The sequence below is a fragment of the Dendronephthya gigantea genome, unplaced genomic scaffold (assembly GCF_004324835.1).
Source record: "Dendronephthya gigantea isolate DGI-Jeju-01 unplaced genomic scaffold, DenGig_1.0 000035F, whole genome shotgun sequence".
NCBI classification, from domain to species: domain Eukaryota; kingdom Metazoa; phylum Cnidaria; class Anthozoa; order Malacalcyonacea; family Nephtheidae; genus Dendronephthya; species Dendronephthya gigantea.
In genome coordinates, this window is record NW_021163045.1 from 883,092 (window position 1) to 907,708 (window position 24,617).

Consider the following 24,617-nt stretch of genomic DNA (forward strand, 5'->3'; position numbering starts at 1 on the left):
AGGAAAGAACTGAATTGTTCTCTTTAACCATCAATAATACTGAATTATAGTAGAAGCTAGTATCCTCAGTGTTTTGAAAACTAACCTCTCGGTACACTGCTGTTCGCAATATAGCCGCTTCGTTTCTTCAGATTTTCTGAGAATATTTGTCCAAGTACAGAAATTCTATATTTTGAGTTGATTTTGTATCAAAATATCAAATCGAGCTCGCTTTGAGTGGTGTTGATATAAAACGATGTCCAAGACGCGAAGTTGTAAAATCCGTTTTCGCGGCGTTATGAAGCCAAAATATTCCAATTTTTTGCTCAAATTTCTTGTCATATGCTTCTATGTTTGTGATTGTAAAATTGGCCCGGGCAGAAACGTGGACAAGGCAAAAAACGCAAAAAACTCCGGTTCTGTAATAGAAATCTATATTAAATGATACGAAAGTGGGGCCTTTGAATCGGGTGGCGGCCGATCACTTCCGGCTTCACTTTTGCCTTCTATAGATGCCTTATCCAGTCTTATTTGAGATCAGTGGCAGCAATAAGTCCCCCGTTTTGATAACCACTGTGAAGTTAGCCGCGGATTCGGCCTCAGATTCGGCCTCAGATTGGGCCTCAGATTGGGCCTCACATTCAACTGTGTTCAATCATTCAAAAGTAGAATTTGGTCATTTAATAATAACAGGTTTTTTAGCCATTTTTTCGTTTAAACTTTATAAATACGAAGATGTATAGCTTATTTATGCATTGCTAGACTGTAATTAGAACAAAGCAGTCGATTTTATACAGATTTACAGAGTAAATTGATTATTATTTTTGGGCACTGTATGAGAAGTGATTGACCCGCATAGATATGGCATACATTAATTTCAATTCCTGTGTATACGTCTATATTTTACAGAATAATACGGCCTTACAAATAGGATTGTAATCGTGCATCGTTGGGCTGCACAGTCACAACATACTCGGGATTATTTGCTTCCTTTCTCAAATTAAAAATGTCCTTATGATATAAATACAAAAGACTTAACTAGTATATAATCCTCTCACCGACGCTATCAATGTTACAATTTGCCAAAGTCAGTTGCTGCAACAGGAATTAGCGTAGATGTGCATACAAATCAAACGCACTATTGCCATATGACAAACAATGGTCCAACGAGGTTAGGATTACAAGTTAAACTTGGCGCAACTTTCACACGCATATATAAGGCGCTATTATACGAATCAAGATCAGGTTACAATTGAGAAAAGTACTTAATACTTAGAGGATGATTTCTTATTAACTGTCCATACAAATGTTCTCAAATTTTAGCATTCAGTACATTACTGTACGATCTTTCTAATGACACCTACGTTTTTGCGGTAAAGAGAAAAAAAACGAGCGTTTTTGCGATACATTCCACTTCGATTTATGACGCATTATTGCGTAATAATAAGAGCGCAGAAAAACTAAACTATTGTAATTCTGAAACATAAGTTGTAATATTAAATATACTTTCCAATGGGTAAATGAATGTCAAGACAGAATGAAGCGAAAAAATCCATGTAAGACATATATAAGACGGTATTATACGAATCAAGATCAGGTTACAATTGAGAAAAGTACTTAATATTTAGAGGATGGTTTCTTATTAACTGTGCATACAAATGTTCTCAAATTTTAGCGTTCAGTACATTACTGTACGATCTTTCTAATGACACCTACGTTTTTGCGGTAAAAAGAAAAAAAAACGAGCGTTTTTGCGATACATTCGGCTTCCATTTTTGACGTATTATTGCGTAATAATAAGAGCGCAGAAAAACTAAACTATTGTAATTCTGAAACATAAGTTGTAATATTAAATATACTTTCCAATGGGTAAATGAATGTCAAGACAGAATGAAGCGAAAAAATCCATGTAAGACATATATAAGACGGTATTATACGAATCAAGATCAGGTTACAATTGAGAAAAGTACTTAATATTTAGAGGATGGTTTCTTATTAACTGTGCATACAAATGTTCTCAAATTTTAGCGTTCAGTACATTACTGTACGATCTTTCTAATGACACCTACGTTTTTGCGGTAAAAAGAAAAAAAACGAGCGTTTTTGCGATACATTCCACTTCGATTTATGACGCATTATTGCGTAATAATAAGAGCGCAGAAAAACTAAACTATTGTAATTCTGAAACATAAGTTGTAATATTAAATATACTTTCCAATGGGTAAATGAATGTCAAGACAGAATGAAGCGAAAAAATCCATGTAAGACATATATAAGACGGTATTATACGAATCAAGATCAGGTTACAATTGAGAAAAGTACTTAATATTTAGAGGATGGTTTCTTATTAACTGTGCATACAAATGTTCTCAAATTTTAGCGTTCAGTACATTACTGTACGATCTTTCTAATGACACCTACGTTTTTGCGGTAAAAAGAAAAAAAAACGAGCGTTTTTGCGATACATTCGGCTTCCATTTTTGACGTATTATTGCGTAATAATAAGAGCGCAGAAAAACTAAACTATTGTAATTCTGAAACATAAGTTGTAATATTAAAATACTTTCCAATGGGTAAATGAATGTCAAGACAGAATGAAGCGAAAAAATCCATGTAAGACATATAGAAGACGGTATTATACGAATCAAGATCAGGTTACAATTGAGAAAAGTACTTAATATTTAGAGGATGGTTTCTTATTAACTGTGCATACAAATGTTCTCAAATTTTAGCGTTCAGTACATTACTGTACGATCTTTCTAATGACACCTACGTTTTTGCGGTAAAAAGAAAAAAACGAGCGTTTTTGCGATACATTCGGCTTCCATTTTTGACGTATTATTGCGTAATAATAAGAGCGCAGAAAAACTAAACTATTGTAATTCTGAAACATAAGTTGTAATATTAAATATACTTTCCAATGGGTAAATGAATGTCAAGACAGAATGAAGCGAAAAAATCCATGTAAGACATATATAAGACGGTATTATACGAATCAAGATCAGGTTACAATTGAGAAAAGTACTTAATATTTAGAGGATGGTTTCTTATTAACTGTGCATACAAATGTTCTCAAATTTTAGCGTTCAGTACATTACTGTACGATCTTTCTAATGACACCTACGTTTTTGCGGTAAAAAGAAAAAAAAACGAGCGTTTTTGCGATACATTCGGCTTCCATTTTTGACGTATTATTGCGTAATAATAAGAGCGCAGAAAAACTAAACTATTGTAATTCTGAAACATAAGTTGTAATATTAAATATACTTTCCAATGGGTAAATGAATGTCAAGACAGAATGAAGCGAAAAAATCCATGTAAGACATATATAAGACGGTATTATACGAATCAAGATCAGGTTACAATTGAGAAAAGTACTTAATATTTAGAGGATGGTTTCTTATTAACTGTGCATACAAATGTTCTCAAATTTTAGCGTTCAGTACATTACTGTACGATCTTTCTAATGACACCTACGTTTTTGCGGTAAAAAGAAAAAAAACGAGCGTTTTTGCGATACATTCGGCTTCCATTTTTGACGTATTATTGCGTAATAATAAGAGCGCAGAAAAACTAAACTATTGTAATTCTGAAACATAAGTTGTAATATTAAATATACTTTCCAATGGGTAAATGAATGTCAAGACAGAATGAAGCGAAAAAATCCATGTAAGACATATATAAGACGGTATTATACGAATCAAGATCAGGTTACAATTGAGAAAAGTACTTAATATTTAGAGGATGGTTTCTTATTAACTGTGCATACAAATGTTCTCAAATTTTAGCGTTCAGTACATTACTGTACGATCTTTCTAATGACACCTACGTTTTTGCGGTAAAAAGAAAAAAAACGAGCGTTTTTGCGATACATTCGGCTTCCATTTTTGACGTATTATTGCGTAATAATAAGAGCGCAGAAAAACTCAATAATTGTAATTCTGAAACATAAGTTGTAAAATGAAATATAATATCCAATGGATAAATGAATGTCAAGACAGAATGAAGCAAAAAAATCTATGTAAGAGACTTAAAAGGGGCTATTATACGAATCAAGATCAGGTTACCATTGAGAGAAGTACTTAATATTTAGAGGATGGTTTCTTATTAACTGTCCATACAAATGTTCTCAAATTTTAGTATTCGGTACATTACTGTACGATCTTTCTGATGACACATACGTTTTTGCGGTAAAAAGAAAAAAACCCGGTTTTTTTTCGATAACTTGGACCCAAGTTTTTGACGTATTATTGCGTAATAATCAGTTCACGGAAGAACTAAACTATAGTGATTCTGAAGAAAAAGAAAATGTACTCTTTAATATAAATATAATATAATATATATAATATGATATATAATGTAATAGGTATATATTTATTCTTATACATAAATATATCGATTTATATTGATTCAATTATTCGGCGATCATAATAAAAATTCTTTCAATTGCGTTTTGTGAAATTGACATGGATATATTCTTGAAGTCATTTTACCCAGATCTGCAAGGATATCATTGATTACTGCATTCATTGCATTTTGTCTACCTGAAATATTAAGACACGAAGATACTGGGCAATTGGCATAAGCTGAAAATGATTTAAAACAAATTACAATATTTAATATTACATTACTTTTCTTACCGTGCTTTTTTGAATAACTCGTGTAGGTGACTAGATATGCTTTCCGCGGAAGAAAATTAGAACATAATAAGGTTTCTACCCAAATTAATCTAGAAAATATATGTATTGTATTTAGTTAGAGTTATATACGTATAAATGTATTGATGCCACTCTCCATTCTAACGACCTTTATGAGGATTCTAATTTTTTGCTTCATGCGCAGTAATGAATTTCCTTCAACAATGTAAATTTAAGAATCTGAATGCATATATAATTTATACATTTTACATTTCATTTGGAATCACCTGAAACATAGTATCTTCATTACGCATATTGCTGCAGAATTGTTGTGGCAGTTTCACTTTTATAATTAGCGCATTATTATCTCAGAGACCGATAGGTTCTTTATGCTTCACTTATCAAGTGACAGATTTAAATTTAAATACTTAAGCCACCTAAAAAGAAATGAAATTATATAAAACGACGTACAATTTTTTCATATATACATATAAAGCATATACATGATTTACCTTATTATTGCATAGGTATTATTTTGATAGACAGTGCTTTACATCCATGCAGAGTTCCATGGGCATCCCTCACGCTTTCAAATATTTGCTCCATTTCACTTGTTTATATTACATTTACATTAAATTTAATAGTTATAACTCGAGCAACATATAGTTGTCCTCATATAATATTTTAATGACAGGCGTACGCGCCTATTTTTCTTTTTGGGAGGTGGGATCACGTACGCGTCTATTCTTTTATATCTCAGTCAAAATTGTTGTCAAATGTTTTTCATAACGTCATTGAAGAACGCAAGGCGACTGGCCAATCAATTGCCCCAAGTTGCCTTTATCGAGAGTCTGATTGGTCGGTGCTAATCGAAAGGTCAAAAGTCTGGGACTAAAAGGCAGGCAATTTATAAGTTGATAACGTTGACGATGTGAATGACTGAATGTGATCACTGCAACTAGTAATTCAATTGAAAAAACGAAGGATTCGCGATAATAATAGTAAGTGTGTATAAACTACAATGTATAAATGAGAGGTACGTGCGGAGCAAAAGTTTATCAAGAAGCATGATTTTACCTCTCGGGAAAATGAGCTTTTCGTTTGTAATATCATATTTTAGACAAATTAACCCGGGTGTGTTGGGTGACTAGTTTCTCCTGGAGATATTTCAAGCTCGTTTTCACATGCCGACGCTGCAATACTTAAATTACTGCAATATAATACATTTAAAATGTAATGTAGTAATATAACAATTTGTTGAAACCTAACAAGTGTTACATGTAACTCGAATAGTACATTTATCGAATCATGTTATGCACACACACAGCAGCGACGTAGAGATGGCAGGTCGATACAGTTGTGGTATACGTATAAGAGAAGACCACATTAGACATTCGAGCAAACCCGGAGCTGTGGCCGCTTCGCTTTTAATGGAAATCGAAAAATTTAAAAAGGACATTTTTCTTTGTTATATTATCAAGAACATAGCTGTAAATTAAAGTTTTATTTCATTTAGTTTGCTCGCATAGCTCCGTAAAGTTGGGTATTTTTGCGTAAAGTTGGCTGTTTTTTGCGCAAAGTTGACTGGTCAGCGACATGGGCGACCACCAGGCTTTTTAAAAGTTCGATTTACTAACTTTACGACGAGTTTTTGTAAAAACTAAAAGATGGCCATTCGAAAGAAAGCTTATGAGAATATCCTTATACTTCTAACCCTTCTAGCTTGCGAAACCATGACAGGCAGCTCAAATTGACGAACAGCCATTGCATGTTAAGTACGCTTTTTATCGCCGAGATTTTTTGCTGATTTGATTTTAAATGAAATTCTAAAAGATAGCCATTTGAGATTTACATTCATACTCTTACAGCACAATGATTTGAGGTTTAGGATTCGTATCCAGTGAGTACAACTCCTGAGAGTACAAGCCGTCAGAATTCTGTCACGGTCCGACATCATGCAGTAACGGTATACAAACCGGACTTTTTGGACACCACCAACCGTGTTTAAAACAAATTCATACTGTTAAACCATAACCCCATATTATTATTGTTAGCCATTATTCGTGTGCTTTACGCAAAAATATATTTGCTACTTGTACTACACGGCGCAAACAGCATCGCTAAATGATTGAAAACGGCTCAAGTTCTCAAACGCCAGAAATATGTCAAGTAAGCTGAACATCACTCGGGTTGTTTCGCAGATTTCGTCGCTGTTTTGACTTCATATATAAAATTCTAAAAGATGGCCATTAGAGATTTATATTCATACTGCAATATTATAGAAGAATAAAAGCCTTTGGATAAACATGCAGCGGCGACAACTCATGAGAACCAAAAACTTTGTCGATAACAACCCCAAAGCGATACTTTTTATTTTCCACGTTTGTTTTGATCTCAGGGAAAACCCGTATATATTAGAGTTAACCATTCACCTAATACAATATATAGGAGTTTCCCTGAGATCAAAACAACGTTATTATATAACATCGCTTAGGATATTTTTTATATGACGGGCAGATAACATGGAAGCGCGTTGTTGCCCCTGTCAAGCGAAACCATCAGAAATGCATGGTGTTTATGATATTTTAACAGTCGAAAAACTCATCGCTGGTTCGCATTTGTGCATGCATTTCTGCAGTTTTGATGAAAATATCACTAAATAAGTTAAAACAAGTTCAAATTTCCTTCTGAATACGTACGTCTGCAATATCTTTCAGCTAAAAAATGGATATGAATCAAAGACGTTCTAATCATGAATGGTGTGTTCGGGGATTGGTCTTGTATTATCAGGTAAAAGTTGTTTTAAATTGCTTTCTAATGGCAATGCTCTCTCAACGAGGAAAGCATTCAACGATCATAAAATGAAGAAAAAAATCGACATGAAAAATGGCTAATATTGAATTTTCACAAAACAAAGCAAATAACTTCTTGTTTTAATTATATGTCATTCTTTCCTGGGAGCCGAACACTTATGCAATTTTTGAGGCCAAACATTAAAATGTACGTCCTCCAACTAGAGCTGGTTCATAAAAATGATAAAACAAAAATGGCGATGAATGATGATACATTTATACATTTATAAATGTACACGAAGTATACATTCAGTATACATGTATACCCAGTATAGGAGTGATCATATACTTATGTAATAGTATCTCTGGCTTTACCTTAATTACGGTTAGGGTTAGGGTTATTGAAAATTTTATGACGTCATGTACGTTCGATGTGAACGCCGACCGTCCTCCAACCTATAGTTCCTAGATTATTAGTGTTACCGTTAATATATTTGGTATTGTAACTTGCGCCGAATTTGGAAACCCGTTTGGCCGTGTATACAGCAAAAATTGATCAGGTTGTCGCATCAAGAGTGAACAATGTTGTGTAATAATATCCCATGCACGAACAGTATGATTAACAATGTTATTGAGCCTGGTTGAACCATCAAGATTGATGCAACTCGTTGACATGGTTTTCGTTGCAAATTTGACATTGTATCATAAAATAGACGTCTAACCTTTTAACTTTTATCCTGGCTTTACACCTGACAGACGCTCTGTAAAGCTGCATTTACACACCGGAAAAGTTACATCGGAACGATTTTTTTTCAGTGAAAAAAAGTTTGAATGACTTCGTGTTTCTTTCTTCAGAACAGAAATATTTCCTAATAAAATTTTAAAAAATTCCACCTACAAATGCGGTCCGCGAAAAACTTTTCTAGTGTGTAAATAAGGTGTGTAATATGTGTAAATGAGGTGTAAATGAGGTGTAAATAAGGTGCGTAATAGGCTGCACTCACTGAGCTGTAGAGATCCCTATTGTAGCTACATAGCTCAGTGCATGGTTTTACCCCAGCATGCCCAAAGTATATTAGCATACCTTGCGAGACAATAAGGCCGAAATTGGTTAAACTGAATATGTTAAAACTCCCCAGTTTAATTAATTAAAAATGCTATTTTACTTAGGGACGTGTCCAAGCAGCCTTCATTGCCATCGTTGTAAATGTTCTGCGATATAATCCCAATCACGAGGGCAGTAGAGCTATTGCACCGGTAAGTTCTGGGATCAAACTACCACAGAAATTAGACCAAGCAGTTTTTTCTACCATGCACCGCCACACAATAAATAAATTTGGCCAAATAGCTAGAAGATTACTTGGTGGGTGGATACTCACATATTCGTCATCTTTTGTGAAAGTATTGAGCTGATGACCTCTCACAGTACTAGGTCTATAACATGAAAAAAGCCCCCCGTATTGAAATGAACCTTTCGTTGGAATTTGAATGCATGATCAACGCAGTATAGTAACACGCAATAGCACGCAATTCAGTCTTATAGGCTGCTATGTGTTATCTTAATTAAATCTATCTATCTATCATCTGTAAAAATAGCATAGGTATGAGGTTGAGGCATTCAAAAAATGCTGCTTTCAATTGGGTTTATCATAATATTAAGGCAATCAGATTCTAACAAAGGCTTGATTTCAATAGAGGGGACTTTTTTAGGACACCCCGTATACCCTAGAATTGTTATAGAAACTAGTATGTAATACTTTTCCTATTGAGTTTGTTTCATTATGTTATTTATTTTACTTTGAACAGAGGCTTATGACTCTGAAATGGTTACTGGATTGTGCCCGTAGAGCTTTTGAGAATGGGATGCCACTACTAGCGCATCGTTTGTATTCTGAGGCGTTGGATGTTGACCCCATGAACCAGGCCGTTTGTGCAAATCTATACTACAAAAGGGGGCTCATTATGTGCATGGTAATGACGAAATAAATTTTGGCGAAATATACTGGTAGCCCTGTTGTAGTATACATCATTGTTAGGTTCGAAAATTGAAACATGGAAATTGATTTTTTTTTATCTATTTCTGTACAGTTAAAGATGGTTCCACAAGCCATTATGGATTTCACAGGAGCCATTGAGCTGAATGGGAGCCATCTGAAAGCACACCTTCTCAGGGCGAAGTGGTATGGATAGTAATTAAACGTTCTCCTCCCCCCTTAAGTGTAAATGTGATTTCTTTTTTAATAGTTTTTTTCGAATATACAGTAACTAGCGAATTGGAAATATTACTTCCTTACTCCGTAGGAGTATAAAAGCTTGTTTATCTGGTTATCTGCTAGCCAACAATTAATTGGCTATTCGTGCATCTGTGAGTCGTCTCATGGAGACCTTGGATTAAGTATCGTCTTCTGATCCCATATTTGATTGTTTATAATTTATACTATAATCTATATAGTTACCTCGTAATTGGACAATATGAGACAGCCAGTGAAGCATATTATAAATCTACGCAATGACTGGCATACCAGGTATTCTGCCTCCGATAACTGAATGTTTTCGAGCAATTGAAAGTCTCTTTGGGATGTAGCATTGATAGTTTGTCAGATGCTAGTTTTAAAATATCTTGCCAGATATTGTTTCAGATACGTCTTTTTTCCGATACTCAGTTTAGAAACCAGAGATTTTTATCCATTCCGTGAAAATTTTTTTTATCAAGTTTTCTGGTGTGAACACGTAGACAGACGAGTTCAAACACGGTCCCAAATCTGTCCGGTCTAATTTGAACGCAGCCTTTGAGCTCGATTAGTTATACCATAGACAATCCAGAAGACAGAATTGCCTTCTGGATTGTCTATGGTTATACTGGACCAAGAAAGGATCCGATTACTGGACCACTTTAAGCAGATAATCTTAGAGCAAGAAGCCCTTTCGTATATAAATGAAGTTTACATTATATGAATTACATTATATATTGAACAGAGTATTATCGATTATCTGAAGAAGCATACAATGCGGAGTGTAACCTTCGATTTTGCCCTCTTTACCCTATCGCTGACTCGAGATTGTTCAGTCTTGGACGTGAAGGAAGCTTTTCGTAGGGAGGCGCGACTGCATCACCCAGGTAGGTCCATATCAATGATTACTCGTGTTAATCGTTCGGGCCTTCTGCAGAGTGAAGTCAGCTACTTAGTACTTATCATGGTGCTAAAATTTCGAGCTGTTATTCCTATACCGTATTTACTCGTTTGAGACCTTATTTACTCGTTAGAACTTCAGATGCGGCGCTTAATCAAGGGCGGCGCTCTTTAAAAAATATTATTTGTGGTTGTAACAAGAACTTTAAATAAAAAGAATTGAAAGTTAGACGTAGCCAATTGTCCCCATTTTTACAGCGAGCATTTGGACATTTTACAGAAAACAAAGCTCCTCGCACAAATCACTGGAATCTCTGCCTTCACGACTGACCTGCGCCTTACGAAAATTCTAAAGACCGATTTAGCAATAGCGTCTTCAACAATTCTGACAGTGCGTCACTCCTAAGAAAAATTTATCGCAAATGCGGCGCTCAATCGAGTATGCACACAAGTATGCACTCTTGCACCAGGGATTGAAAGACTGTGGCTATGTAGAGGGGAGAGTGATGCAAGCCATTCGCCCTGCTTTGGATATGGTGCATGCTGTAATGCATATTAGAATGTATGTTTGGTTCAAAAAATTCTAAAAAAGAGATGGTACTGCTTACCTGTAAAAGCCTGAAAGATTCTCCCAAATACAATTATAATATAATTATGTTAATTTGACATAATTCCCCAAAATTCGGACACGTCTGCCCTCTTTGATCTGAATTCACCCTTCACCTTGCGCTCCACTGAACTGAACTTTTTTTTCCAGATCGCCATGCGGGGGCCAGTATTGAGATACAAGAAAGAGAAGAGGAAACATTCAAGCAGGTACAATCGTTGACTTCCTAGCTCGTACAATACATACTAATTTAAATATCCATTATTGTATTGGTCTCAGTTGCGCCTTGTCGCAAGGCTCATGTTAATTATAATACTCAACTAAATTATACAAGAGAGAGTTACAAAGAAGAATAAAATCTCTCAATTTTGTTGACTTTGCGCAAAGGGGTGACGGAGATGGTCGCCCGGGGGACGCTTGTAAGATGCTGGAATCCCCTTAACCCTCAAATTTACTCTCGGGTCTTCCCAAATTATTTCGTTAAAATGGGCTTCAGCAAATGTTTTGCTTGCAGGTACAACGAGCCCGTCAATTTCTCCTTGATTTTCTGAAAAGGAAGAATCGTTTCAATAATCACCAAGTGTGGTTTTTGAATGCAGGTAAAGTCTTCTTTGTATTAGAATTTTGATATAATATGTTCTTGCTAAGCGAATGGAAACACTGTTTTTCAAATTGAAGTTCACAAATATCTGTTGTAGATTATTTTGAACTCTGAATAAGCTCAAGTTGATCCAAGATCAACCAATTTAAAGAACAACACTGACAGTGGGTACTAAACAAAAAAGTCATGATTTTATCTTTTTTTATCATACTTACGCACATGAGACTTACATCCATCTCACTAGTACCTCCTTATTGATATACGCAGGTCTCACCCACTCATCACAAACATGTAAATAATCTACATAAATTAAATCATAATTGTAATGCTTCTGGCAAACAAATATTTTATTGTATAATACAACGTAACTGCATGTTTTAGCGGTTAGATATGGAAAATTAAAGCCGTTAAATTAATAATTAATTAAATCAAATTTTACCATAGGTAAATAGGGAATAGCGCACAGAGATGGGGCGTAGCTTGGGTGGGGTTGAGGGTATTTTTTTGCCAAGGTTCTTTGCAAAGTATGTTAAGTATGTGCACCTGGGACCGCCTAAAAATATTTTTATCTTTGACAAATACAGTATCTTCAACAAATACATGAAACAGTGGCTCTAAAATAGTGGAGTTAATGTGCTTTTCCAGCATTTTTCATGTTTGTACTACAAACTATAAATAAATACAACATTGAAAGTATGTCCCACACCCCATAGTTACGCCCCTGATTGATATTACAGTAATTATTTATTTAAAATGTACTTTATGGAATACGAATGTAAAAGAAACAAGAATATACTCTGTCATTTTATTTGGGTTTATCTTTCTAAATTATCCTTGTAAAGCTAGGTGTACAAGACCGATCTCTGTCGCTGAATATTATATTGTTTTGTTATTGTGCTCAACTAAGTCGGAAGGTTGACATTAAAAATCAAGCCTGCCTTCATTTTCCGTCTAATAATGTTCAGTGCCCTAACATCTTCTTCCTTACAAAGAATCAATTCTAGACGAGAGACCCCCCCCCCCATAAAGAGGCAATTCTAGAGGCGAGAACTCTGGTGTTGGTTGGTTCGTGTGTCCCACGCAAAGCCACGAGAAAAACGAGGGAAGAAGATGGCTGACCAAAATTCAGAGGATGTTGAATTGAATAAGGAATCCAACCATTCTGATGGCTCCTGTGATGAGAGTATGGCCGAAACAACAGACTCAGACTTTTACATAATGATCTAATTATTATGTAAAAGTGGAGAATGAGTATTAGAGTAAAAAAGCACAGATAAAGAAGATACTCAAAAGGTATTAATGATGCATTTTACTCCAGATTTTTTCATGTATAATAGTCATGGAGTATCCTTTAAGCAACTTTGGATCATTTGCAGGAACTAGGGTCACTCTATGCTAATTAATTAACATATACAGCCAATTACTCCAATGGATTAATGGATGAATGTTGCTTCTTGCCAATAGGATGAAGAATGCCCAAAAGGTTGTGTGATTCATTTTGCGGGAGCAGGGGATCAGACAACCCGAGAGGATATCAAAGTACAATATACAAAATGTTGCCTTATTGAAACTATAATGTTTAGGTTTTAACATTGCATATGTTTTTCCAACCAGGAAACTTTCTCCCTGGAAACTTACAAAGTGAAATGGGTTGATTTCAGCATTGGTGATAAAGAGGTAGGTAAATACCATTAAAATTTTGTGTATAATGGTTGTGACAAAGATAAATGGCACTTGATTTTAGACCACCAATTTATAAAGACCATTCTCTCTTTTCTCTTCCATTGACAACACTTTCAGCAACATTTTCATAGAGTTTGCATATTTCCTAATGTTATCTGATTTCCATCAAGTGGTTCTACTGTAAGTACTGTTTTTTTCCTCTGCAGTTACATAGAGCAGAATTTTTCTGAAGGAGAGGTCTGTGTGACTGTAAAGTATGTAAATGTTTTTCTTGTTAACTATTCCCCTATAAACAAATTTCTCACCAATAAAGATCTGTTCACATGATCCAATTTTGTTGGATTAAATTCACTGCAGGGGTGAGGTAGTTAACTTTTAACAATAGTTAGTGACAGAATTGGTCAATCAGAGTCCAGAATTTCTGGGTTAACTGTGCAAAATGTAGTTAGGAGTTTATACAACTGGGCCCCCGATGTGGATGTTTTATAGTCTATTAACTTGCAATGTACATGGTCAGCAAATCAACTTAAGCCAATGCAGTACTTCTTTAATCAATAACACACTCCATCTCATATGTCAGAAGAATCGACTTAATTGGATCTTGTGAACAGACCTAAAATAGGACATTTGCCACTGAAAATCCAGATAGAATTATTTGTCTTTGAAAGTTGACAATACGTCGCCCTCGCCCCATATGTACGGCGCTGTATCCCCCTCATACTGTATCCCCCGAACAATATAATTCTCATCATTGCCATCTTTTAGCTTCACTAATCACTAGAATGTATTTAAATCGACCACCGCTCTTTTCGACATGATCGAGTTTTGCAGACATCTTGTAAGTTGTAAACAAATTAAATTGGTTTACAATAAACACGTGAAAACAAGATCATATTACTAAAATAACTAAAATAGTAAACAAAACCATAAAAAAACACTAGCCCCAGACTCCGTCCGACCAAAAACGCGGGCAAATTCAAAATTTTAAATATAATTACCCAACATGGCGGTTAACTTTATAAGTGGAGTTTTTGACTTGATTTCGTTTAGACTTCGATGAAATTGTGGATGAATTACACAAATAAACATAAGAAAATGTTTGTTCTATGTTTCTCGCAACGCTTCTATTGTTGTGACCGAAAATAAGTGTTCAATTCAAACCATAAGGTGGTCAATTCAAACCAAACTAAGGGATGTCGTGGTTAATGAAGTTGCGACAAATATTCAAGGAAAGGTTGATGGAGTGTAGTATTGCAATCCTCAGCAGTCTTCACCGGATATTTATGAATTGCAGGTAAATGTTGGCGAATGGTTTAAAGCATCGTGGAGCATTTTCTTGTCATACACCATAATAACCCTTCTATTATTATATAGGCAACCGCCGCAGCCCGGACAATGCGGCTTTAATAGGAATATCACAAACATAATTCAACAGCAAAGGAGTTGACTGGACTAAAAAGTAGTTCAAATCTGTTATACTCTAATGAAGGTAATTGAGAAAATGCATTGTACCAAAAGAATACAGTACTTAATAGGTTTAGAGTGTCAGTTCTTTTATCGAGCACCACAATAATAAGGTTCCTGATCAAGCAAGGGGAGATTTCATTTTAAACTAATTGGCAAATTTGTTTGTAGGCAGCCCCTCAAACATATTGATTTGTAAGGTTAGGTCACTGTATCAGTACAGTTTATGAATCCTTAAGCTGTAGTATTATAATATTAAAACTTCATGTAAAATGGTAAATAATGTACCTTTTTACCAGACGTTTTCGATATTCATGCATTTACAGACGAAATTCACTGGTAAAATTTCGTATGAAAACAACGAGGATAACAAATAAATTTTAGATACTCGAACAACATTCCATAGAAAAGATTTTAGCGATCTCACAACGCCCGGTCCCGTGACAACAATAACATCTCTTCGACATTAATTTCCTTTATTATATTTCAAAAATATATTTAAAAACAAATGAAAATTTACAAAACTTTTGCTTATTTGCCGAAAAATATCGTGGGAAGATGCGGCAATCAAAATGCGGTTTGATATAATGATAGGAACGATAAATAGAACATGAACTAGAATAAAATACTTAACTTAGTTTAAACTATGAATTTTATGTAGTAATAACTTAGTTTAAATAGCACTATCACAGAATACAGAATACTTATTCTGTGATACTATTTTATCGACCCGGAAGTAATCGCGAATAAACCGGAAACATTGAATAACCCGGTGAAATGAGCTGGTGAAATGAATATAACCAGTGAATATAACACGTTCACTGACGTAACACGACATCACGAATAAAGCACGTGATTGATACCACTGTTATTTTTATTTATTTTTATTTATTTTTAAAATCATTTTTAATTTGTTTTCATCCAAAATATTAAATTGTTAACAGATATTTCTAATGGCATTGCTAGGCCACCATACACTGTGCATGCACACGGCCACACCGCTCTTGTTTATGATTGGTCGGATTGATAAAAATACAAAATGCACAACATAATAAATACGGCCAATTTCAAAACATGAACTCACGTTTGTGATTTTGCTTTTTTTGGTTCATAAATTCAAGAAACGAAGAGTAAGTATAAATAATAAATATCAGTATATATGCAATGTCGGCCAATGCATAAGTTTTTGCTGCAGTCTTTAAGTACAAATTATGATATATCGTTATAAAATTTGTCAAAATTTTATATCGTTGGTATAATATACCAACACATACGGACCAAATACTGGCATTTCAATTTTATATCATAGAATTGAAATACTAGTTCCTTCAAAAGCATGATTTGAAGTCCGGTAGACGTTATATGAATTCTATATAAGCTGTTTGGTCCGTAATATTTTATTTCTTGCAATTTCAGTGGCCTAGCCGCCTAGGTTTGTACAATACAAACCCCAGCATGTAGGGTTAGGTGAAATTTACCAACAGTAAAATATCAGTTGTCTCAAAAATCATTCCTTATTACAGAGATTATTTCCAAAATCTTAACTGGAACATATCTTAACTAGTTCATACTAACTGGTTTTAACAATGATAGGAAATGTCAGATGAAGATGAGGCAAACAAGTATAACAATGATGTTGATCAACAACCTGGAAAAAGGTGCAATGAAGTTAATTTTTTAAAATCTTTAAATAAGATAAAATAATATAACGTAATATTTGTTCTTAAGAGGGGTTCAAGCAGCAGCAATCTGTGCATCTGTTCTATATTCATAATTATGGCTAAGCTACATATACAGTCGATTTAGAATTGCTCAGATTGATTTTGCATGATTTTAATTTTTCTAATAGTCAAAATGTATTCATTTAAAAGTGTAGCAAACTAATTATTCTGATTGTACATGTGCAATGTGTTTTATAGAATAAAAATGTAAACAAGGAAAGCATAATTTAACATTTGACTGTACATATCACCTTAAATGAAACATTTATTTAATTTTATTATTAGGTATAAGAAACTTGTGGCATGTGCTAATAAAGCTTTCCATGATAAAAATTATGAAGAAGCAATTAGGCGCTATACCCAAGCCATCGGTATGTATGTATGATTTATTACTAGCTAAATCTCATAATTGGAGGGTGTGGTGGTGCAACAAGTGGCAATTTGGGAAAAGCGACCATTGGTCTGTTTTCCTGGTATATCTTAGCTAGGTCTAGCTTGGGCCATTAAAATTCATTGTCGGGCAAAACTGATGATAGTGTAGGGAAGACGTAGCCTAAACTATTTAATGAAAACTGAAACAATATTGCCTCACTATTCATGAAACACATAAATTCATGAAACACATAAAATGCACTTAACTTGGGTGGCAAATAACTAGAAACCTGAATCACTCTAAAATTCAACTTCTCAGAACTACTACTGGCAAATTCAACTGCATTGTATATTCAAAATAGTGGCCTTTTGTCATTGGACTGTAGTTTTTTTTTTGCATATTTGTGCATATGCTGTTTTTTGTTATTTTACTTTTCCAGCTCACATAAATTGGGCACATGTCACATCTGAAAAGCTTTTTTATTAGTGTTTATATATTTTGCATTGCAGCAATTGCAGCAATTTTGTGTGAAGATAATATTGCACATTTCTTGAGCACTTCAGCATTTCCCAATCTTGCATGTGAATTAAAGTTTATGGAAAACTGCTATGCTAATTGCATATACAATTTTATAATACTGATAATTTTTTGCAGAAGCGGGCTATAGATCTGCACATTGTTTTGGGAATCGGGCTGCTGCATTCCTCAAGATGAAGAAATATGATGAAGCAGAAACAGATTGTTGCAAAGCTATGACATTGAAAAAAGATTATGTTGAGGTATAGTTACCCTTTATTCCTTTTGAGAAATTCCCAAGTTGATGAGAAGTGTTGTCTTCTTTTTTTAATCAAAATGCATTATTTCCAGAATGTTTGAGTATCAATCAGCTGAAAGACACAAACTTTGTATTACTAGATAAATCCCAAAAAATAGTTACTACCTATGACTAGAGAGGAAAATTGTTCAATTTGATAACAAGTTTTATTTATACAGATATTTTGACCTTATACTTACAGGCCTACATCATAAAGGCAAGATGTCATTTTTTTCGAGGTTCACTTGATTTAGCTGGTGAAATGTTGGAAAAAGCAAAACTGATAAACCCACACCACAAGACCTTGGCTAAAGAGGTGAATATTGTACATTGATCTAATACATTTATGTATATTACTTCTATAAGAATGTATGCTATAAGCAGATATACTGTAATACTGATATAATTTTTTGACAAAATTTTATGCTATAAATATTGGTCATGTTTTTATCATTTTGGTGTGACAACTTTGGCTTTTTATTGTGTAAATTCAAGCACAGAAGTTCTGGGATTGATTGTCAAACCTACTTCATAACCTGATAACCCCTTTCCCCACTATGAGGCCCAGGGGCATTTTTGCATAGGTATAGGGGGCAGTTTTTTATGGTATAGACAATGTATGTAAAAACCAGTATGTAAAAAAGTTAAAATCTGCAGTACAGTGACAACTTATTGCCTAAATTAGATATGCCACTTAAAGTACAGTTTGGCTTTCTTATTTAAGTAATAATTTATATTCATTGTAGTTTTCGATGCTTGAAACAATTCTAAAGTACGAATCGGCAGCAGGACAGGCTTACAGTAGAGGAGACCACAAACAGGTTTGTTCCTCTAAAACCATTGATTGTACCAAAGTAAAATATTACAAATATGTGCACTAATGTATTAACTCGACCTGATCAAAAAACATTACGTTCTTCGACGAAGTATTTTATAGCAAATGATTATTATTTATTAACATATGATGTAGCTCTATACTGTATTAAGATACCTTCTTTTATATAGGTGGAGTGCTACGCACGAATTCTGATCGCTCTATCGCCTGGTTGTGATCGTTATAAAGTTGGCAGAGCTTATTCTCTTGTCTTGATGGGCGAATTCACCAAAGCTTTAGATCAGACAAGGTATTACGCAATTTCCTTTGGTATAAAAAACGCGTAATTGGAAAGCAGCCCTAAGGGTGTACACGCGCGTAAAAACTTAAAACGAAGTTGTTATAAAGGAAATTTAATTTTACGCCTGCTGAGGAACAAACTAATTAATCAACAGAGCCCAACCCTATATACATCTATTTATTCGATGGTTTTATAATTTATATCTATCACATCATTCACATGAATGATTTTAAACTTTTACGTGCGGTGCGTGTAGGTACGTATAGCTAATTAAATTGTGGAAAACTGATCAAAAACTGATACATGTTCATTGCTAAATTATCTAGCTCTGTGCTGTTGGTAGATGAAAAAAATTCTGATGCCTGGTATGTTCGGGCATTGTGCTTTAATTTCCAGGTAAAAGTTGTTAAAATGATTGCACACTAAGCGACCACAATTACGGAAAAAAATTGCGGATCTAATGACCAGAGAATTGCCGTGTGGCGTGGAATTTTTACAAAACAAAGAAAATAATCTCCATCTTTCAGAGGCGGTCATTTCGTTTTAATTTTTATGTGCAATTTCCTTGTTCATATGTATATAAAGTAGCGATATTTTATTGGTCGGTACTTACCTATACGAAAAAGCCATTTAGCTATTGGTCAATGGACAATTGAACACAACAATGGACGACTTGCGCTTTAGACCTAATTTTCGATCAAAGTAACTAGAAGAAAATAAATCGTCACAGCTAGAAAGATCTTACCTAAATTAGTGAAAATGCAAAGTTTGGCTGCGAAATTTTGTAAAATACGGAAAATATAGCCATGCGAAGTTGGCAAATTTTGTCATACTTTTGTATTAAGGCCCACACAGACAGGACGCGATTTGGCAACGCGGCGCGATTTTTCATTTTCCAAAATGAAATAAATTTTAAACTATTACTATATTCTTGTAGATTACTTAACGATAATACATTTTGACTGCTCTGCCGTCCCTAGACCCCAAATTTTGCTTCCAGAAATTAATTTGTGTGTTTCTGAAAACTGAAAATTCCTGTCTGTGTCGACCTTAACGCGCGGAAATGTTTACTAAATTAATTACAAACTTCCGGCCGTTAATACAAAAGTATACAAAATTCGTGAACTTCGCATGGCTATATTTTCCGTAATTTACAACAACTCGCAGCCAAACTTGGTAGTTTTACTAATTTTAGTAAGCTCTTTCAGAAAATGTCCTTTTTGATCGCCGCGAGGTAAGAAATTAGTCTAAAAGTAAAGCGACACATTTCGCTATTGTTACAAAATCACAGAACTCGATCATGCTAGATATAGATACTTAATTTTAGCTATACCTGAGCCGGACCTGCATTGATAGCAGTTGTGGAACTGAAGCAGCTATCCTGACAAAATATGTTCTTATTGAATAAATAAATAAAAAGATTCCTATTCTATTCATAGCTCAGTGGTTTACTTCCGCCTTTCTAAAGTATAAGAATATAACCTTGAGACTGCGCCTGACTTTACAAATGCTCTTTAAATTGCGTAGGGACGTTTCCAGTCAGCCTATATAGCCATCGTTGGAAAAGCCCTGAAATATAATCCCGATCACGAGAGAAGCAGAGCTATTGCACCGGTAAGTTTCCTCAAAGTCAACTCCAATACTCGATTAGGGCCATGCATATAGCTAGACGATTAGGTGGAGAGTGCATACTCACATATTCGTATATCTTTCGTTAGTGTAGTATTGTATGAGCTCTTGCAAAAATGACGTCTCATAGTAGGTTTGTCCGCTATCTTGCATGGGTATATAACATGAGCCATTTATTTAACCGCCCTCCTTCAAAGTCCTTCTAAAGCCTCGTTTACACTACACTCGGGCACGGTACCCGAACCCATTTCATCCGCGCTCGGCCTTTAGATATTCGTAGCCTGAGCGCTAATAAAATTGGTACAGGTACCCGGCCATTTAAGCCGTGCCGTGCCATTAAATTGACTCTATACAGTGTAAACAGGGCTTAAATCACAGGCACAAATGCAACCTTGTTGAAATTTTGCATGGCGATGTGCGTTAAATAATCAATTTGTTCGAACACCATGTATATATTTGTTCAGTGCAGAGCTTTCGGTCCGTCCACCCGGGCCTTCATCAGTGCACTGCTGAAAGCTTTGCGCTAAACCCTTGTCTTAACAAATATACGTGCATGATGTTCCCACAAATTGATTATTTAATTCAAAAATGGAACCTCTCGATCAATTACATTCTACATGCTTGTTTGCTCTAACTTATCTAACCCAATCTAACCCTATTTTAATATGGCAACTAGTGCAAAAAATACGAACTATATGACGTCACTTGAGCTAGTGAGTTTTCAAAGACTGCTAAAGAATATTTGAAATATATATATACCCTACAATTGTTATAAAAAACTAAGTATATAATATGCTATCCATGGTATTGGGTTTGTTTCATTATTATTATTTATTTTAATTTGAACAGACGCTTGTGACTATGAAACGCTTGCAAGATGATGCGCGTAGAGCTTTTGAGAATGGGATGCCACAACTAGCGCATCGTTTGTATTCTGAGGCGTTGGATATTGACCCCATGAACCAGGCCGGTTGTGCAAATATATACTACAAAATGGGGTTCATGATGTGCACGGTAATGACGAAATTTACTTATAGCCCTGTGTATAAACTTATTGTATTAAGTTGACAGGCGTGGCGGCCGACTGACGATCATGCAGCTTTGAAAAAACGTGGAAATTGTTCCTTTTGTATTTCTGTATAGTCAAAGATGCTTCCGGAAGCCATTATGGATTTGACACGTGCAATTGACTTAGATGGGGGCCATTTGAAAGCACGCCTACTTAGGGCGAAGTGGTATGGATATACTAAACGTTCTTTCCCCCCTCTTACCATGTAAATGTAATTGAATGTCTGGTATATGTAGAGTTTGTTGAGATTAAGGAATGACCAAATGTGATTTGGGCCAAGGACTGTTCCTTGGAAACTGCATAAACGTGTACTGCAGAATAAAAAACCAATAAAAAACCCCGACAATTTAAAAAGTGCAGTAAAAAGCAAAGTCCGAATAAACGAGACACCTTGAGAGTCAAAATATGAATCAAGATGATTTCGAAATTAATTCGAAAATTTACAGTTTCAACCTTTGTCTTGCTTGATTCATATTTTGACCCTCTAGATGTCTTGTTTATTCGGAATTGGTTTTTTACTGTACTGCAGAATGTTCGGCAAGGCACCACAAATGTTTGATCTTTTTTGATAGTTTTTTTTCCCCGAATATATTCAGTATAGATAGAAACTGGAAATAGTGTTGGAAATGTTGCCTTCCTTCCTCATTTAACTTTGGCCCTTTTTAAGTATCATCTTAAGCTTATGTTTGATTTGCTGATTAATTAAAATATAGTTACAGCGCATTTGGACAGTATGAGAGAGCCGGTGACGAATATCTTAAACTCTACGCCATGACCAGCATCCCAGGTATTGTACAACTTATACTCGTTTCAGTTACGTCTCTTATTCTGTTTACAAACCAGAGATTTATCCATGTATAGTGAAACTGTGGATAACGAACGTTTCACTTCACCTCCGTAGATCTGATGAACTTATCGATCTCGCTTATCTTAGGGCGCTTTCCTTTATACGTTAAAAACGACCAGACCGGTCCTGTTGTATTTCAGTGCAGTTTTTCAAGAACTCTACACTCAAGCATATCGTTATTTACATCTGCCTAGCAGGAAAATGCAGTTTCGCCGATTTATTTTTAACCGAATACTCCATGTCTCAATTCCAACTATGACCGGTTTGACCATTTTGGCACCAAAAGAAAAGCGTCCTCGCATGGGCTCCGTTAATGCGGTACTGTGAACGCGTAGAACCGGTCGATTGTGGTGTAAACGCAACCTTTGACCTCGTTTAGTATAATATTGGACCAAAAAAGGTTCCGACTGGACCACTTTAAGCAAAGCAAGAGAAGCCCTATCGCGCGTATCTAAAACGAAGTTAGTTTACTGTATATGAATTACATTTTGTATTGACAGGGTATTATCGATCATCCGAAGAAGCGTACAATGCGAGGCGTAACCTCTATTTTGCCCTCTATACCCTATCGCTGACTGAAGATTGTTCAGCTTTGGACGTCGAGGAAGCCTTTCGTAGGGAGGCGGGACTGCATCATCCAGGTGGGATATGAATTATTATAATTGCTCGTGTTAATTGTTCGGGGTTTCCGCAGAGTGAAGTTAGTCTGCTATAGTACTTACTTCGTTGTTAAAGCCTGAGACTCTAAACTCACAGATACACCAAGATAATTATAATTGATACTAATTTTCTGATATAATTCCCCAAAATCACCCTCTGCCCCCTTTTTGGTGTGAACGTCTTTTTGGTCTAAACTGTTCCTTTTTTTCAGGTCGCCATCCGGTGGCGAGTGACGAGGTAAAGGAAAGAGAAGAGGAAAAATTCAAAGAGGTACAATCGTTAACTTTCTCATACATACTACTTTGAACAACCATTATTGCACCGGTTAAAGTTGTGCCGGGTCCCAAGCAATTTATTATACTCGACTAAATCGTTGAAGAGAGAGTTTCAAAAGAAAAATCCATAATGGAAAAATCATGCAAACCTCAATTCTATTGATTTTGGGAATCTCTGAACCCTCAAGTCCACTTTGGGTAGGCTCCGAATTCATCTCGTTAAAATGGGCGTAATCAAATCTTGCTTGTAGGTAGGAAGGGCTCGGCAAATTCTCCGTGATTTTTTGAAAAGGAAGAATCGGTTCAATAATAACCAAGGGTGATTTTCATTCACAGATAAAGTTTTCTTTGTATTAGAAATTTTAATGGAATATGTTGTTGCCAAACGAGCGGAAACACAACCAAAAATTTTTTTTTCAACTTGATGTTCACTAATATCGTCCTTGTCCGTTGTAGATTATTTTGTGTCGGAATAAGCTCGGTGTTGAATTGCTGAAGATTACGGGAAACTTCGTAAAGAGTACAAATTTTGATATATATAATTTTCTACGTTTCGACTAAACTATCATCAGAATGATAACTATATATTCTTGGCGAATAAGATTAAATTGAATTTAATTAATATAAATCCTAATGTAATATAGGCAAATAGTTCACAAAGATGGGCGTAGCTCGGTTCTGAGATTGAAGTTATTCGCAAGTAACACCTGGGTAGCACCTCCACAAAATATATTTTTTATCTTTTAAACCTGATACACGACACGATGGTTATAAAAAAGTGGAACGTTTTTAATGTTTTGCTAACAAAATACACATTTTTCAACAGTTACGCCCCTGATTTCGCATAATATTCTTGAAATATATATTTTAACAATTTTATGTGAATATATAAGAATATATAATTTTTTTATTCTGTAAAAAATGTGTCGATTTATCTTTGTAAATTATCTTTGTAAGACCAGGGGCCAGTTCTATAAAACTGTTGAACTACATTTTACATAGTTAAATTCTAGCTATCTCAGAAATAAAAAAACAATTCTGTCCTTAACTGCAGTTAAAAGGTAAATAGTTTTTTTTATACAACTGGCCCTAGGCGTACAAGACCGATCTTTCTCCCTGAATATTATATATCGTTTTGTTATTGTGCTCAACTAAGTCGGAAGGTTGACATTAAAAATCAAACCCACCTCATTTTCGGTGTAATAATACTCAGTGCCCTA

General features: G+C 35.0%; 3 protein-coding genes and 1 long non-coding RNA gene across 7 annotated transcripts in view; 3 read left to right on the forward strand and 1 right to left on the reverse strand.

The window, feature by feature from the left end:
• Window positions 1-12,033, forward strand: part of LOC114525696 (dnaJ homolog subfamily C member 7-like) — a 33,994-nt gene extending 21,961 nt beyond the window's left edge. For both annotated transcript variants that reach the window (XM_028547109.1, XM_028547110.1), the window contains exon 11: window positions 11,845-12,033. In XM_028547109.1, coding sequence (XP_028402910.1) covers window positions 11,845-11,861 — 17 coding nt within the window. In that variant the 3' untranslated portion in view covers window positions 11,862-12,033. The remainder of the gene's footprint in view (window positions 1-11,844) is intronic.
• Window positions 1-24,617, forward strand: part of LOC114525692 (lupus La protein homolog B-like) — a 77,113-nt gene that overhangs the window by 29,282 nt on the left and 23,214 nt on the right. The window lies entirely within an intron of this gene.
• On the forward strand, window positions 14,842-24,213 carry LOC114525691 (dnaJ homolog subfamily C member 7-like). 3 transcript variants are annotated; one of them, XM_028547102.1, is made up of 15 exons: window positions 14,842-14,919; window positions 16,488-16,552; window positions 16,901-16,986; window positions 17,643-17,767; window positions 18,005-18,118; window positions 18,549-18,623; window positions 18,808-18,926; window positions 19,244-19,313; window positions 20,445-20,531; window positions 21,396-21,560; window positions 21,690-21,781; window positions 22,329-22,402; window positions 22,963-23,103; window positions 23,334-23,392; window positions 23,854-24,213. In XM_028547102.1, the coding sequence occupies exons 1-15, from the start codon at window positions 14,914-14,916 to the stop codon at window positions 23,956-23,958; spliced, it is 1,383 nt and encodes a 460-aa protein (XP_028402903.1). In that variant the 5' UTR covers window positions 14,842-14,913; the 3' UTR covers window positions 23,959-24,213. The 3 variants fall into 3 exon arrangements, with proteins under 3 accessions (XP_028402903.1, XP_028402905.1, XP_028402904.1); XM_028547104.1 differs by lacking the exon at window positions 23,854-24,213 and adding an exon at window positions 23,649-23,733; XM_028547103.1 differs by lacking the exon at window positions 14,842-14,919 and adding an exon at window positions 15,895-16,024.
• On the reverse strand, window positions 16,469-18,896 carry LOC114525703. Its single transcript, XR_003687244.1, has 4 exons — window positions 18,794-18,896; window positions 18,003-18,056; window positions 17,778-17,875; window positions 16,469-16,542 (listed from the first exon to the last, which is right to left on the reverse strand). It is a non-coding gene; the product is annotated as an uncharacterized LOC114525703 (long non-coding RNA).

Bases quoted from the DNA above. Each gene is read 5' to 3' on its own strand.
- LOC114525691 (XM_028547102.1), top strand. The intron at 16,987-17,642 runs GTATGTATGTAT...AATTTTTTGCAG, and splicing joins GCGCTATACCCAAGCCATCG to AAGCGGGCTATAGATCTGCA. The intron at 23,104-23,333 runs GTGGGATATGAA...CCTTTTTTTCAG, and splicing joins GGCGGGACTGCATCATCCAG to GTCGCCATCCGGTGGCGAGT.